Here is a 17208-nt window from a genome sequence, read left to right on the forward strand (position 1 = left end):
CGAACGGCCAGAGCCAAGGCCCACGTAACCCAGACCCAGTCGGCCGACAGCCAGTGCCAGGTACTTCCCAGGAAGTGAGCAGAACAGGGAATTGTTAAGTGATCCTCCCGTCACCTATTCCCAGCTTCTGGCAAGCAGAGACTAGGAACTTCATCCCTGAGCAGCTTGGCTAGTATCTAACCTCTGTAAATATAGCTAGTTCCTTTCGGAGGCCTGTTAGGGTGCGTCTACATTAAACTGCAACCCGAAATAAGCGACACAATTTGAGCTAGGCAAATTGCATATCTTATTTCGATGCTATTTCGAAATAGCTTATTTCTACACCGCGCCACATTTCGAAATAAAAGTGCTATTCCCTTACGCCTCGTGAAATGAGGTTTACCGGGACGTCGGAATAGCAAGCCCAAAATAATGGGCTTGCTGTGAAGACGCAGGATAACTATTTCGGGATACTCTGGTATCCCGAAACAGCATTGCAGCGTCGACGTAACCTGAGAGTCTTGGCCTTCACAACATCCTTCGGCAAGGAGTTCCACAGGTTGCCTGTTGGTGTTGTGTGAAGAAATGCTTCCTCTGGTTTGTCTAAAACCTGCTTTTTGGTCTGCTTTCGTTTTAAATCGCAGTCTGCTTTGGACTTAACTATCGTGAGTCGTTTTGTATCGGCTGCAAATTTTGTCCCTTCCCTGCGTATCCCTTTATTTATGATTACGTGAACAGCACTAGTTCCAGTGCACAGCCCTGGGGACACCCCCCCCTCCAGTCTGAAAACAGACTAGTCATTCCTACCCTCTTCTTGCCTGTTTTTTAAGCAGTTACCGATCCATGAGAAGCACTTCCCTCTTATCCCACAACAACTTACTTTGCTCCAGAGCCTCTGGTGAGGGACTTTGTCAAAAGCTTTCGGAAAAATCTAAGTACACTGTCTCCCCCGGACCCTCCTCCCTGTCCACATGCTTGTTAACCCGCTCAAAGAATTGCGGTAGATTGGAACGGCAGGAAACATGTCAACTTGCCCCCAACAAATCCCAGAGCCAGGATTAGAACCCAGGAGTCCTAGATCCCGCACCCCCAACTACACACCACTCCCCTCACAGCTGCCTAGATTCCAAGGCCAAAAGGAACCACTGTGATCATCTCGTCGGACCTCCTGCCTAACATAGGCTAGGAAACTGCCCAGAAACGATCCCTGTCTGGACTAGAGCAGAGCCCCACTGCAGCACCAATCCCGGGACAGAGAAACCCCCCGGTAAATAAGAACAGCTGTACTGGGTCAGACCAAAGGTCCATCTAGCCCAGTATCCTGTCTGCCCACAGTGGCCAGCACCAGGTGCCCCAGAAAAGGTGGACTGAAGACAATGATCAAGCGATTTGTCTCCTGCCATCCCTCTCCAGCCTCTGACAAACAGAAGCCAAGGACACCATTTTATCCCCTGGCTAATAGACTTTTATGGACCTAACCTCCAGGAAATTATCCAGCTTCTCTTTAAACTCTGTTATAGCCCTAGCCTTCACAGCCTCCTCTGGCGAGGAGTTCCACAGGTTGACTATGCACTGTGTGAAGAAGAACTTTCTTTTATTGGTACGAAGGAGGTGGCCCAATACCCCCAAGGAAAGGCTGGCCCCAACGTGGCCTCGCTGTGGGGCTGTGGTCCTCTGCTAGGCCGGGGGCATGGGAGATCCAGCTCCCTCCATGTACCTCACGGGGGGGCTGCAGGGCAAACCTTGCCCTCCACCTGTGGGTCTCAGTCCTACCATGGTGGAAACTCGGGGTGGGGTCACTCCCCACAGTAACTCTCTGCCCCTCCCCACCCTTCCCATACATGCTGGCCAGGCTGGCCAAGTGATGCCGCCTGAGTCTGCAGAGAGCCTGAGCCGATTGCTCCGCGGGGCTGAATCCCCCCCTTCTCACGCAAGAGCCATTATCTCTGCAGCCTCCGGGAGCCCCGAGCCGTTTCCAGAGCTGCTGCTGGCCCGGACGCAGCCCCCTGTCTCGCAACTGGCTGTTACGTGCAAACGGCATTTCTCGCCCCTCTCCAAGCCTGGCAAGGCTGATTGCTCAGATGGCAGAAGTTCACCCGGCCCCGAGGTCTACCCAGGATGGACCACAGGGGTCCGGAGCCCGGGCACGAGACAAACCTGGTCCCCTCCTGCCCAGCCACCGTGGCAGGGCCAAGTCCTGGCCTCCCCCTCCCCCAGCGCAGATCCGCAGGGCGTCACGGGGGCCCCTCACCTGGGTAGAAGTCCTTGGACTTGGAGAGCTTAATGGTAGCGCCCGTCTCCTTCTGCAGCTGGACAATGGTCTGGCCCCCTTTCCCGATGATGGAGCCGGCCGCATAGCTGGGGATCAGGACTTTGAGGAAATATTCGCCCTCTTCTGGAGGAGAGAGAGAGGAGAGAAGTGGCCCATTAGCAAAGCCATGGGGGGTGGAGGAGAGATTAGCCCCCCAACCCTGCCCACCGAGCTTCCAACCTACTCAGTGAATAGCCCCCAAAAGGTGTCAGGCCATGACTGGGGCGTGCTGGAGTAACCATGCTCAGCCCTCATCCGGCTTTTCGTCTGTCAACTTCAAAATACTCTCTCAAGAAGCAACAGCACTGCTGCCCCCATTTCACAGCAGGGGAAACTGAGGCAGGGGAAACTGAGGCAGGGGGAGGGACCTGCCCGTGGCCAGGGATAGAGCCGAGGATAGAACCCCAGTGTCCTGACCCCCACTCACCCCTGCTCTCATCCCAACTCCCAGTCACCCTACTCTAACCACTAGACTCTCCTCTCCTCCCAAAACTGGGGAATAGAACCCAGGAACGCTCATTCCCAGTGCTGCCTCTAACCACTAGACCTCACTTCCTTCCCAGAGCTGGAGAATAGAACCCAGGAGTCCTGTTTCCTGGTCCCCTCTCTAACCACTAGGCCCCACTTCCCTCCCAGAGCTGGAGAGAGACCCCAGGAGTGCTGCTCCCCAGGCCTCTTTGGGGTCTGTAGCGCACCCAGCGTAAATGGGGTCATGGCCTCCCAACAGGGCTCCTGGACTCTGGTCGCACTGCCGGAGTGTTACAGGGGTGTACGCATCCCAATCACCACGGGGACCCTCGAGGGTGAAACAGCCCACCCACGACAGATGTCAGCCACCTGGCCCAAGGCCCAGCTGGGAGGTCAGGTCCCCCTGGAACAGGCATGGGGGTCAGAACAGAATTGACACTAACAGAGCTGGCAGTGGGCTGATGCGGTTGTGACAGCCGGCCACTCGTGGCCCTCCGTGCATGTTGCATTCGGGCAGAGATTAGCCATTGTGCTCAGCGCTGTACAAACACAGCACAAGTAGAGAACATAAGAACATAAGAACGGCCGTACTGGGTCAGACCAAAGGTCCATCTAGCCCAGTATCCTGTCTGCCGACAGTGGCCAGCACCAGGTGCCCCAGAGAGGGTGGACCGAAGACAATGATCAAGCAATTTGTCTCCTGCCATCCCTCTCCAGCCTCTGACAAACAGAGGCCAAGGACACCATTTTATCCCCTGGCTAATAGCCTTTTATGGACCTAATCTCCATGAAATTATCTAGCTTCTCTTTAAACTCTATTATAGTCCTAGCCTTCACAGCCTCCTCTGGCAAGGAGTTCCACAGGTTGACTACACGCTGTGTGAAGAAGAACTTTCTTTTATTAGTTTTAAACCTGCTACCCATTAATTTCATTTGGTGTCCTCTAGTTCTTCTAGCTCTAGAGGAGCTGCTGCTGTCTCATGTGTGGGGAGACATGCTGCCAGCCACAGAATAAAGATCCCCAGCACCTCCGCCCGCAGATCTCAAAGTGCTCCACACAGGAGGTCAGTGCCATCGTTGTACAGATGGAGAAACTGAGGCAGAGAGGGAAAAGGGACCTAGAATCATAGATGCCCAGAGCTAGCATAGACCTCAGGAGTCATCAAGTCCAGCCCCCTGCCCAAAGCAGGACCAACCCCGACTCAATCAGCCCAGCCAGGGCTTGGTCACGCCTGGGCTTAAACATCTCTAGGGATGGAGATTCCATCCCCTCCCTAGGGAACCCATCCCAGCGCTTCCCCATACAGCCACTCCCCGCCTTACGAACACACTGACTTACGACCATCCGTGCTTATGACCAACCTCCCATAAACCCTATTATAATATTTTCGAGTTGAGAACCACGGACGTCAAGTGTTTTGAACAGTGCGGGCAGCGCATTTAAGGGTATTTCCGACTTACGACCAAATCGAGTTACGACCAGGTGTTCGGAATGTAACCCATTCGTAGGTCAGGGACCTCCTCCACGGCAGCTTAAGACCATTGCTCCTTGTTCTGCCATCTGCTACTGCTGAGAACACCCTCTCTCCAAACCCTTCAGGTAGTTGAAGGCTGCTATCAAATCCCCCCTCACTCTTCGCTTCTGCAGACTAAACAGACCCAAATCCCTCAGCCTCTCCTCATAGGTCATATGCTCCAGCCCCCGAATCATTTTGGTCGCCCTCTGCTGGACCCTCTCCAATGCGTCCACATCCTTTCTGTAATGGGGGCCCAGAACTGGACACAACACTCCAGGGCTGTGTCTAAACTACACCCCTCTGCCGACCGAGGGATGTAGATTAGGCACATCGCTAATGCAAATGAAGTGGGGATTTAAATATCCCGCGCTTCATTTGAATAGAAATGGCCGCCGCTTTTTTGCCGGCAAAAAGCGGCAGTCTAGACGGGGATCGGTCCACAAGGAAAGCCTTTTCCGACCGATCCCTTATGCCTAGTGCAACGAGGTTTACAGGAGCGGTCGGAAAAGGCTTTCCTTGCCGACCGATCCGCGTCTTGACTGCCGTGTTGTGCCGACGATCAGCTGAGCCGGCACAGCGCGGCGGCCATTTTTATTTTAATGAAGCGGGGGATATTTAAATCCCCGTTTCATTTGCCATAGCCATGTGCCTAATCTACATCCCTCTATCGGCAGAGGGGTGTAGTTTAGACATACCCCAGATGTGGCCTCACCAGAGCCAAGTAGAGGGGAATAATCACATCCCTAGATCTGCTGGCAATGCTCCTCCTAATGCAGCCCAATGAGCCGTTGGCCTTCTTGGCTAGAAAGGCACCCTGCTGACTCATCTCCAGCTTCTCATCCACTGGAACCCCCAGGTCCTTTTCTGCCGAACTGCTGCTTAGCCCGTCGGTCCCCAGCCTGTACCAGTACCTGGGATTCTTCCGCCCCAAGGGCAGGACTCTGCACTTGTCCTTGTTGAACCTCATCCGATTGTTTTTGGCCCAATCCTCCAATTTGTCTAGGTCACGCTGGACCCTGCCTGCCCTCCAACGTACCTACCTCTCCCCCTCGGTTAGTGTCCTCCGTGAACTTGCTGAGGGGACGACCCATCCCCTCCTTCAGGTCATTCAGAAAGATGTTGAACCAAACCGGCCTCAGAACCGACCCTGGAGGTGCTCTGCTTGAAACCGCCAACCTTGCCGAAGGTCTCCCAATGGGTCTGCAAGGAGAATCCAAATCTCCTGCATTCCAGTCCAGGGCTCTACCCACTAGATTCCACTGCCTCACTGAGCATTATGCTCCCACTCTGATATTGTCTTCTCCAAGGTGGGGGAAACCGAGATTCACCGACCCCCAGCGGATAGTTACTGGGGGTGCCATGATGTCCCACTAAAGCACAAGGGTCTGTATTGCTATCAGCAACCTACCAGCCACGGCATAGGTCTCGTCTCCACTATGCCGGGGATGGATTGACTGTCGATTTATCATAGAATCATAGAATAATAGAATCATAGAATAATAGGACTGGAAGGGACCTCAAGAGGTCATCGAGTCCAGCCCCCCGCCCTCAAGGCAGGACCAAGCTCCGTCTACACCATCCCTGACAGATGTCTATCTAACCTGTTCTTAAATATCTCCAGAGAGATCATGTCTACTTAGACGCGATAAATCAATCTCTGAGTGTGCTCCCCTCGACACCAGTACTCCACCAGGACGAAAAGAGTAGCCAGCACCGTTAGGAGAGCAGACCCCGCTGACTTTACTGCATGCAAGACGCTGCGGTGAGTATATCTACTTCAGCTACGCTATTTGCATAGCTGGAGTAGATTGATGGCGGGGGTTAGCGTAGACAAGGCCTCGGTTCATGCCTTTATGCCCGTCACCTTAGCATCTGGGCACACACCACCTTGGACTCTTAAACCACCTAGAAGCTTAAGAAACAGGACTGTATCCACCACATTTCAAGAAAAATGTGGAGAAACGGGAGAGGGTCCAGTGAAGCGCAACACAAATAAAGATCTAGATCTAAATAAAGATGTTTCTCAACCTTTTTTTATAAAGTACCCCTTTAAAAAACAATTATAAGTACCCCCAGTATCTACAGTTTTCAGACACACACACATTTTTTTTTGCCATTGCAACGTATTTGTGTAAACAACTTAATCGTAGCCAGGCGGGTGATGACATTTTTGGGTGTAAAAAGTACAAAAATAATAAAACGCTGTAAAACTTAGAACAAAAATTCTGTTTTCTCCAAATTTGAGTTGTGTTGACGTACCCCCCCCAGACTTCTCTGCAGTACCCCTAAGGGTGCTCGTACCACTGGTTGAGGAACACTGATCTAGAAGACATGAGCTATGAGGGAAGGCTGAAAGAATTGGGCTTGTTTAGTTTAGAAAAGAGCAGACTGAGAGGGGACAGGAGAGCAGTTTTCAAGGACCTAAAAAGGTGTGACAAGGAGGAGGGAGAAAATTGTTCTCCTTGGCCTCTGAGGATAGGGCAAGAAGCAATGGGTTTAAATTGCAGCAAGGGAGGTTTGGGTGGGACATTAGGAAAAATTTCCCATCAGGGTGGTGAAACACTGGAATAAGTTGCCCAGGGAGGTTGTGGAATCTCCATCACGGGAGATATTTAAGAGCAGGTTGGACAGACACTGGTCAGGGATGGTCCAGATGGTGCTTGGTCCTGCCGTGAGGGCAGGGGGCTGGACTTGATGACCTCTCGAGGTCCTTGCAGTTCTAGGGTTCTGTGACTCACTGGAAGGAGCCTTCTCCATCACAGACACCACCCCCTCCAGCATAATTCTAGAGCGCAGTCACTCTGCAAGCCCAGCTCTTTCAATCTCTCGCGCCATCAGCTCGCCTGTCCTCTGACCAGCCTAGCAGCCTTGCCCTCCACCTGCCCCAGAAGGAGCTGCTCTCTCCCATACAGCACCAGACACAGCCCCGGCCGCTCGGCCCCACATTTCCACCGCAAATGTTCCTGGGGCATTATGCCGGCCACAGATTCCACCCAGTGATCCCTGCTGCGCTGATGCACGTTCTGGGGGTCGAACTAGGGCAGAGAAAAAGACACCCCATCTCCAAGCGAGGCAGGGTCTGCAATTTTCCTGCCTGGGAAAAACATGCATCCAATTTCCAGCCTGAATTTCCCTTGCTTCTGCTCCAGCCATTCGCTCCCTAGTTCCTCTGCCGCTTGTAACACAGAATACAGCCCCCCCCCCTCACCCGCAGGGGGCACAGGCCCAGTGGCTGCCCTCATTCCACTTCTGCAAAGCAGCTTAGGGATTTGAGCTTCCGATTTCTCGGCACTGCGGCGGCGCTGCTCTCCTAGCTCAAGGTTAACGGTGCTGGGATCTGGCCGTCGGCATCTCACCAGGAAATCACAGCCTGTGTGGGGATGAGTGGTGTGTCTTCAGTGGATGGGCGTGCACATGTATGGAGCATGTGTTGCGTGTCCGTGTGTGTGCGGTGTGTGTATGTAGGGAGTGCTCGTTGCACATGAGCATATGCATGTGCATGCGTGTTGCGTGTCTATGGCATGTGATTGTATGCATGTATATTCTGTGTGTATTGAATGCACATTGCAAGCTAAATGTATTGTGTGCATCAAGTGTATATTGGATGTGATTGCATATGTGCATTGTGTGTGTCTATTGTGTGTGATTGTCTATGTGTGCACTGAATGTGTACTGTGTGTGTTGAGTGTATATTGCGTTTGATTGCATATATGTGCATGGAATGTGTACTGTGTGTATTTAGTATATATTGCATGGGATTGCATGTGTGTGTTGTGTGTGTGATTGTATACATATTATGGGATGTGTACTGTGTGTATTGAGTATATATTGCACGTATGTGCTGTGTGTATTGAATGTGTGATTGTTGTGTGTATTGAATATATATTTAATGGGATTGCATGTGTGTTGTGTGTGTTCTGAGTGTGGGATTGTTATGTGTATCAGATATATATTGAATGGGATTCCATGTGTGTTGTGTGTGTACTGAGTGTGGGATTGTTGTGTGTATTGAATATATATTGAATGGGATTGCATGTGTGTTGTGTGTACTGACTGTGTGATTGTTGTGTGTATTGAATATATATTTAATGGGATTGCATGTGTGTTGTGTGTGTACTGACTGTGTGATTGTATACGTGTGTACTGAACGTGTACTCTGTGTGTTGAGCGTATATTGCATGGGATTGTGTATTTTTATATGAGACAGCTGAAGAGCCAATCAGGATGCAGAGATCTGCCTATTTTGCCTCTTGACTTCACCTAACTTTATTTTTGGCTGCTAGGGAGCCAATCAGGACGCAGAGCTCTGCCCGCGCAATGCAGCTGGCCAACATGTCCCAGGGCCCCGCCTCGCCGAGCTTTGAGGCCTGGGACAATAGCCAGAGTGGCCAACCTGGTTTCCTCCTCGTTAACAAGGCCCATCAGTGCCACCACGCAGCCGGAGCCATGGACCCCGAGTCTTCCCCTGGGACGTCCTGCCCTCGAGCCCAGTCCAGCAACTCTCATGCAGAGTGGGCTGCTCCCACGGTGCCGACGCCACACCCCAGCATCCCAGCTGCTCGTTAAATAATTTCCTCGTAACTATTGCAGGTTAGCATAACGACCCCCTCTCCCCGCTCCGCGTCGTCAGCAGCCTTCACATTCAAGGACCAACGCACGGAACCTCTGCCGCTTTGCTTAAGGGAGTCGCTCCATGGCTGGCAGCAGTAGCAGGTTGTTGTATAGATCGCCCACTAGCAGAGGAGGCGTGGCACAAGTGAGTTATATCCGCTGCTGCCATGGCTGAATCTGTGGTATGAAGCTGATTACCAATGGGAGAGGAGGCGTGACCATGAGGTTACCAATGGGAGGGGAGGCGTGGCTACATTGCGTCTCTTATTTCGAATCTATCTCGAAATGGCTTGTTTTGACATTTGGCAGTGCCAAATTTTGAAATAACGCGCTTTTTCGGGCCATCCCTTATCCCTCATACAACGAAATTTACCAGGATGGCGAAATAGCGCTCCCGTTATCTCGAAAAACATTTAGAAATAGCAGGCGACTTGTATAGACGCAGGGTAGCTATGTCAAGATACCTCCAGTACCCCAAAATAGCCATGCCGTGTAGGCATACCCAATATTAATTGTGTTGAGCGTCTGGTCACCATTAACCAGTTTAGTGAAGCAAAAGAGGTGTCAAACCCCCTCGCCATTCTTGCTGTCCACACTTATTCGCTCTCTTTCCCCCCGATCAAAGGACCCGCACTTGCTCTTCCACCATGTATATTTCAAGAGCTTCTTCCTCTGGCCTCATACGTCCCTTGTTTGGTGCCTTAGTCTTCCTGATTTTGCCTCTGCAGGCTTGAGCGGTTCTTATGTATTCCTCCCTAGTCAGCTGTCCACTTGGTGCAGCTTCCCGTTTTCATTTTCAGGCCAGTAAAGGGCCCCTCCCCGAGCCATACTCTTCGTCCTATCTTCTTCGCAGCAAGGTGGCCAGCAGTTGTGCGCTGTGTATTGTCTCCTTGAACCAACTCTCCCAAAATCCTCCGTCCCTTAGATTTCCCTCCCGAGGGACCTCCCCTACCAGTTCTCTGAGGTGGGTAAGGACTTTTCTCTATGGGCCTTCTTCTACCACAACCATAAGGAGGGGGGAGGGATAGCTCAGTGGTTTGCGCATTGGCCTGTTAAATCCAGGATTGTGAGTTCAATCCTTGCAGAGGCCATTTAGGGAGTTGGGGCAAACATTTGTCAGGGATGGTACTTGGTCCTGCTGTGAAGGGAGGGGACTGGAGTCAATGACCCACAAGGTCCCTTCCAGTCCTAGGAGCTAGCCAATCTCCTATAACTTAAGAATGGTCCATCCAGCCCAGTATCCAGTCTGCTGACAGTGGCCAATTGCAGCCACAGTGACTCTTGCACCTTTCATGGTCACTTCCACTTGCCTTCCCGTTCACTACCTCTTCCTCCCTGTTGGTCAGAATCAAATCTGAAATAGCTGCCTACTGGTTACATCCTCCACTTTCTGAAGCAAGAAGCTGCCCTGATACCCTGCAAGAACTTACCAGGGAGTTTGAGGTTGGCCATGTGGCTTCCCCAGAAGATACCTGGGTCGTTAAAGTCCCTCATTACTACTCAACATTCAGGCTCCTCCATCCACCTGCTCTTCCTGGTTCTCCAGTGTAGACCCCCTACTATGACATCGCCTTGTTTTTCCCCTTTATGCACTAGGGCCATGTCTACACAAGGGCTGTGTCTACACTGGCAAGTTATTCCAGAAAATCAGCCACTTTTCCAGAAAAACTTGCCAGCTGTCTACACTGGCCGCTTGAATTTCCAGAAAAGCACTGATGATCTAATGTAAAATCATCAGTGCTTTTCCGGAAAAACTATACTGCTCCCGTTCGGGCAAAAGTCTTTTTCCGGAAAACTGTTCCAGAAAAGGGCCAGTGTAGACAGCACAGTAGTGTTTTCCGCAAAAAAGCCCTGATCGCGAAAATGGCGATTGGGGCTTTTTTGCGCAAAAGCGCGTCTAGATTGGCCATGGATGCTTTTTTGCAAAAAGTGCTTTTCCGGAAAAGCGTCCTGCCAATCTAGATGCTCTTTTCCAAAAATGCTTTTAACGGAAAACTTTTCCATTAAAAGCATTTCCGGAAAATCATGCCAGTGCAGACGTAGCCAAGGAGATTATTTCGAATTTACTAAATTCAACTGCTGGGTGCCTGATTTTACAAATGTGAAGTTCTGCGTCCTCACTACGGGAAAGACTCGAATGGAGTCCGAAGCAGGCTCCATTAATGTGGACGTGCTACCTCGGACTCAGACCCTCAGGCCTCCCGGAAGCCAATTAGTTTCAATTAGCGGCACCAGCGCGTCCCCATGAATGCTACTTAGGACTTACACGTTCGGGACTAAGCACATAAGAAAATAAAAATGGCCGAACTGGGTCAGACCAAAGGTCCATCCAGCCCAGTATCCTGTCTGCTGACATTGGCCAGTGCCAGATGCCCTAGAGGGAGGGATCACAACAGGGAATCCTCCCGTGATCCCTCCCCTGTCACCCGTTTCCAGACAAACAGAGGCCTGGGACACCATTCCTACCCAGCCTAGCTAATAGCCATGGATGGACCTAACCTCCATGAATCTATCTAGCTCTTTTTTGAACCCTGTTACAGTCCTAGCCTTCACTGCATCCTCTGGCGAGGAGTTCCACAGGTTGACTGTGCGCAGTGTGAAGAAAAACTTCCTTTGGTTTGTTTTAAACCTGCTCCCTATTAGTTTCACTTGGTGACCCCTAGTTCTTATATTGTGAACAAGTAAATAACTTTTCCTTATTCACTTTTTCCACCCCAGTGGTAATTTTATAGGCCTCTAACCTATCCCCCCTTCGTCTCCTCTTTCCTAAGCTGAAACCTCCAAGTCTTTTTAATCTCGCTTCGTATGGGACTAGCGTTATTCCCCGTGAAAAGCAGGACTGCAGGGTCCGAATTCCGTACCCCCTCATTCCGCAATCACAGGCTTGGGAGCGTGGAGGCACCGCCTACAAATTTGAGCTTGGGGGCCTAATTTCGGACTAAGGTCCTAGTGTGGACCAGGCCTAGGTGCCTGCTAGTTCTGCCATGTGGAAACAGGGCTGTGATTACCTGTCTCCCCGGCCGCCGCTTCACACCAGCCCCTGTCCAGTGCACCCTTCCGAGCTGGGAGTTGAGGGCCCATGGAGGGGTGAGCCCGTATCGCCCATCCTCCTGCAGGGGGTCCGCCCCGCCCCGAGACCCTGGCACGGCTCCAGCCTCCCTGAGCGGCTTGGCGGGGAGGCTTCTCAGCCCAAATCCACTTAAAGAGACACCTCTGGGGGAGCTTAAGCCAGTTAAGTCGTCTCAGGAGGCAATAGATTCCAGGCTGATCCGCACGGAGCATCTGCCTCCACCAGAACCTTAGCCACGGACCGGGACCTGGCCCCTGCCCTGCCTCCGGGGAACCCTGATCCCTGGGAGATTCACACCTGAATTTACCTCCCACCCCAGCCAGGCCACTGGGGCCTCCTGACTAGGGTTCAGCCATGGTGGGCAGGGACCCCAGGGTTGTGTCGCTGGGCGCCAGCCCTGGCCTGTGGAGGGCGCAGACACAGGCCCCTCCCAGGGGAGCAGGGCCTCAGAACCACACGCAGCCCCCGAGGCAAGAGAGGGCCAGAGGAGATAGCTTAGAGTCCACGTCCCTTTAAGGCATCGCCCCTCACCCTTCTGGGCGAGGGAGGCACATTCCGGGACAGAACTTCCAGGACTCCAGAGTTCTGTTCCCAGTGCTAGGAGGGGAGTGGGAGCCAGTGGTTAGAGCCAGGGGCACTAAGGGTCAGGAATCCAGGTCCTATTCCTGGCCCCTATGAAGGGAGCAGCCACACCTGGCATTTTTCGGCCCCAATCCCCATTTGTCTTCAGCAAAGGTACCGTACGCTGCTTACACGAGGGGGAGATGCATGCATGGGTGGGCGGGCAGGTGGGGATTTCTGCTCCTAATTATTAGGTCTGTTATGGGGCTACATGCTGCCCAGACACACAGTGACCGAGATCAGGGCCCCGTCGGGCCGGGTGCCGCCCAGATACACAGTGACCGAGATCAGGGCCCGTCAGGCCGGGCGCCGCCCAGACACACAGTGACCGAGATCAGGGCCCGTCGGGCCGGGTGCCGCCCAGACACACAGTGACCGAGATCAGGGCCCGTCGGGCCGGGCGCCGCCCAGACACACAGTGACCGAGATCAGGGCCCGTCGGGCCGGGCGCCGCCCAGACACACAGCGACCGAGATCAGGGCCCCATAAATCGCCAGTGGAAGGTCCTATTGGTCCCTTTATCCATTGGGATAGACAGACCCACTCTCCTGTCCTGGGGCCCCAGTGAAGGGAACAGAGCAGGGGTGCAAGACCTGTTGGGTATTGACCAGTCACCTCTGGATGCGAGGCTGGAGTCACAAGTGAAACAAATGTGCCACCCCCAGCTGCCAGCTCCGAGTGACAGGCAGGGTCTGCATAGGGGAAATTCAGGGCTGGGCTGGAGGGGTACGGGGCGGGAGTGGGGGGCACCGGCAGGGCTGGGGGCCAGGGCCGGGCTGGCAGGGGCTGCGGGTCGGGAGTGAGGGGCACTGGCAGGGCACATAAATAGCCAGCCAGCCCTGGTGAGGGCGGCTTTGGTGTCTCTCCACGTCCCTCCCAAATGTGACATTTGTACCGCTCAAACCCCCACCTTGCCCAGACGGAGCAGAGATGAGGCTGCCCATGGCCTGCAGCACCGATGGCTCCTCCCCCCTCCTCTTTGGACACCTGGGTCCTATCTGGGGGGGGGGGCCTGGAGCTGGAATGTGAGGGGGCCCCTCTGCCCATGAAGGGACTTTCCAACAAAATGAGTGAATATTCTGCCCAAGCTCTCAGCCCCCTGCCCCCCGTCCCCTCCCCCAGCTGCCAGCTCCCTGCCCTCCCAGGCTGTCAGCCCCCTGCCCCCCCAGTCCTCTGTCCCAGCTGCCAGCTCCCTGCCCTCCCAGGCTGTCAGCCCCCTGCCTCATCCCCCAGCTGCCAGCTCCCTGCCCTCCCAGGCTCTCTGTCCCCTGCCCCAGCCTCCAGCCAGCCCCCTGCCCTTCCCAGATCCCAACTCCCTGCTCCCGCCCAGCTCCCAGTCCCAGTTCCCTGGCTCCCAGCCCCCTTGGCTGTTTCCATCCTGCTGCTGCCTGGCCCAGGGGGCTGTGTCGGCCCAGCTGGAGAGGGGGCCGTGCTGAGCCTGGCTCCCAGGGGATCGACCTCACCAGGGAGCCCAGACTTGGGCTCTGTCCACACTCCATGCCAACCTGCCACAGCCATGCCAGTGCGCGGCTCCAGGCCCCCTGCCACCCCAGCACCCCGCACCACGGGCTGCGGGTACCTGGCCAGCCCATCAGAATGCGGGGGGGGGGAGCAAAGGCTTTTGGGAGATTCCACCAGGGCACCGTGGGGGAGCACAGCCCAGCCCCCTGGACCCTCCCGGCCAGTCAGGATGGACCCAAGCTCACAGCTGCCACGCTGGGTCTGTGGGCTGAGTCGGCCTCGGCCCAGGGGACCCTCGTTCCAACCTGGCTGCAGGGCCCCGAGCCCACCTCCCTCGCCGCCCTGCCCTGGGCTTTGCTCCTCCGGGCCCGGGGCTCCCAGCCCGAGCCCCCCACCGCCACGGCCTCACCGCAAGCCAAGCCGAGACCCCCTCCCCCCTCGCGCAACGGGGCTGCCAGTGAGATCTGCTGCCCCAGCCCTCCCCCCGAAGGAAGGACCCTCCAGCCACAGGGCGTCCTGCTGCCCCGGCCCCTGGCCGCGGCTTCCCCCAGGGCCAAGAGCCACCTAGGAGCTTTGAGGGGGTCAGCTAAGCTGGAGTCTGAATTTGCAGGGATCCCGTCTCCCCATGGCGTTTAGGTTTGTGGTGAACCCCTCTTCCCATGGGGCCTTGTTTTGTGGGGCATCCCTCTTCCCATGGGGCCTGTGTTTGTGGGGTCCCCTCTCCTCATGGGTCCTGGAATGGGGGGATCCTCTCCCCATAGGGCCTGGGTTTGGGGGATCCGTCTTCCCATGGGTCCTGGGTGTGGGGGGGATCCCTCTCCCCAAATAAGCTAGGGCTCCACCACACCAAACCCCACCCCATTTCCACTCTCCCCTCCCCTGATATTTTCCTTCTCAGACCCCGGACTCCCCCCGCATCCTTCCCCGCCCCCCCCCCCCCCGCCTCAGCTGGCTCAAAGCCATAGCTACCCCTGGCTGCTCCACCGGGATCCCTCCCCCTCCTCCGCTCTTGCGCATCGCCTGGGCAACCGGCCTCCTTCTGCCAACGCAGGCCGGATTCCAACCCCCCCCGCCCCGAACCAGCTCTCCATCCCGGCCCCCACTCAGAGATCCCCAAAGGGCCCCCCGCCTCAGTGCAGGGGGATCCATCCACCCCCCCCCTCCATCCCACACCCATCCCCCCGGGCTACAGAACAGACGCCACCGGCCCAAAAGGGACCAAAAAACCCATCAGCCAAATATCCGGGTAACAGCCGGGAGCCGTCCTTTCCCTCAGCCCCCGGCCTGTCCGTCCAGCCCTTCCCCAGCCTCTTATCGCTACATTTCACGCCCGGCTTTCGGCTACCTCCTCCCAGACGATGCATGAGGCCCATCAGTCCAACGAGGCTAATCGCCCGGGCCGATTCCCTGGAGGAATCTGCGTCCGGCGGCAATATTTATCGCTCCTCGCCCAAAGGCCAAATGCAAACGGCTCCAAATGTTAATTACATCATGAGGGTTATGGTGGGCGCGCCTGGCTGGGAATCCCCCTCCCCCCCACACACACCCCGTCACTGGCCGCACACCTGCACAACAAAGACACACCAGGGCCGGGAAGGGAAACCGACACAGAAATCTGGGGCAGAAAAGACATCCCCAGAACCCAGGGCCTGGGCCGCTGTGGCCACCAGGCAGGTTGGGGTTGGGCGAGGGAGTGCGGCGAGGCCTTGGGGGGGGGCGGGAAGACAGCCAGCTCCGGCATCTTGGCCCTTGGCAAAGAGCGAGGGTCTCGAGGGATTTGTGTTGTTTGCTGAGCCTTCTGTCCCCCCCTCCCCGGCGGCCGCCCCCCCCCCCCCAGGCACGCAGTGTCTTTCAAACACCCCAGCTGCCTCCGTCCCTTGCCCTCTGCCCGCATCCACGCCGCTTCCTTCCTGCCCTCGGCCCCCTTCACATCCTGGGAAGAGCTGACAGCCTTGCCATCCTGCGTGTGTGTGTTTGTGTGTCTGTGTGTGTGTGTGTGTGTGTGTGTCACCCCCTCCCGCCATCCCCCGCCAAGCTGCTATCAAATGGACAGTTCTCCTCGCCTCCATTTTGACACTGCAGCTGGATAGACATCTCAGGATTTTTTTTGGGGGGGGGGGGGGCTGCATAGGGAAGAGGCAGCCAGAGGGCTGGGCTGTCACATCTCCCTCCCCCCCCCCCCCCCCCCCGCCTGCCCGCCACTGCCGGCTCGAAGGCTGCAGATACCTGCCGGTTTTGTGGCAACTGGATTATGATTTTTTTAATGCTGGGATCGTGGCGATGCCGGGGGGGGGGGGGGGGGGAAGCAGTCCCAGATGGGGGATCTGTGCAGAACTGTTGACGTATTAGATGGCGAGCGGGTAGCTTGGCTGGGGGGGAGCGGTATGGAGGGGAAATCTCCATCCTTGGGGGGGGGGGGACAGGCTGGAGAGGTGTGGGGGGGGTGCCCTCTCCAGGTGGGTGGCTTGGAGGGAGGGAAGAGGATGGGGGGAAGGTAGGTCAGGCTGGCGCAGGGAAAGGGATGGAGCGGACGACCCCTGTCCTTGGAGGGGCGAGGGTGGCAGAGCAATGGGCTGCCAGGGCGAGGGAGCTCCCCATCCATCCCCTGCCCGCCGCTCACCTCCTGTGTTGCTCCGCTTGGTGCTGATGGCCTCGGTGGGGGTCTCCAGGGGCCTCTTCCTGGAGTCGGGGGGGTCCGATTCCATGTGGGGGGGCGGCGGCTGCTGGGGCTGCGGGTGGGAGGCCGAGAAGATGCCGTTCTGGTGCACCGACCCGCCTGCCATCATCTTCATCCTCCGGGCGAATCTCCCAGCCCTGCTCGGGATCCGGCCGCCTCGCCGGGGGGAGGAGGAGGAGGAGGGAGGGAGGATGCACAGGCGGGGGGGGGGGGGGAGGCTTAGAGCAGGGAGGGGGAGGAGAGTTGCACGGGGAGGGGGGCCGAAGGGGTGCACAGGGTGGGGCGGAATGGGGGTGCCAGGTGTGGGGCTGAGTGGGGGGCACGGGTGGGGGCAGGGGGTGCGCGAGTGGGGGTCACGGGGTGCGCGAGTGGGAGCAGGGGGTGCGCGGGTGGGGGACAAGGGGGCGCGAGTGGGGACAGGGGTTGCGCGAGGGAGGGTAGGGGGCGCGGAGGGGAGGGGGTGCGCGAGTGGGGGGCACGGGGTGCGCCGGTG

The 17208-nt window shown here is 56.0% G+C and overlaps 1 protein-coding gene across 1 annotated transcript in view; it reads right to left on the reverse strand.

Moving 5' to 3' along the window:
- The window catches only part of NOVA2 (NOVA alternative splicing regulator 2), a 50132-nt gene extending 33228 nt beyond the window's left edge, over positions 1 to 16904 (reverse strand). The window contains exons 1-2 of the mRNA XM_075915101.2: positions 16659 to 16904; positions 2231 to 2374 (exon numbers count right to left, since the gene is read on the reverse strand). Coding sequence (XP_075771216.1) covers positions 2231 to 2374; positions 16659 to 16830 — 316 coding nt within the window. The 5' untranslated portion in view covers positions 16831 to 16904. The remainder of the gene's footprint in view (positions 1 to 2230; positions 2375 to 16658) is intronic.
- Positions 16905 to 17208: the final 304 nt, after the last annotated feature.

Source organism: Pelodiscus sinensis, chromosome 18 (assembly GCF_052426305.1).
Source record: "Pelodiscus sinensis isolate ZL-2025 chromosome 18, ASM5242630v1, whole genome shotgun sequence".
Lineage (NCBI taxonomy): Eukaryota > Metazoa > Chordata > Testudines > Trionychidae > Pelodiscus > Pelodiscus sinensis.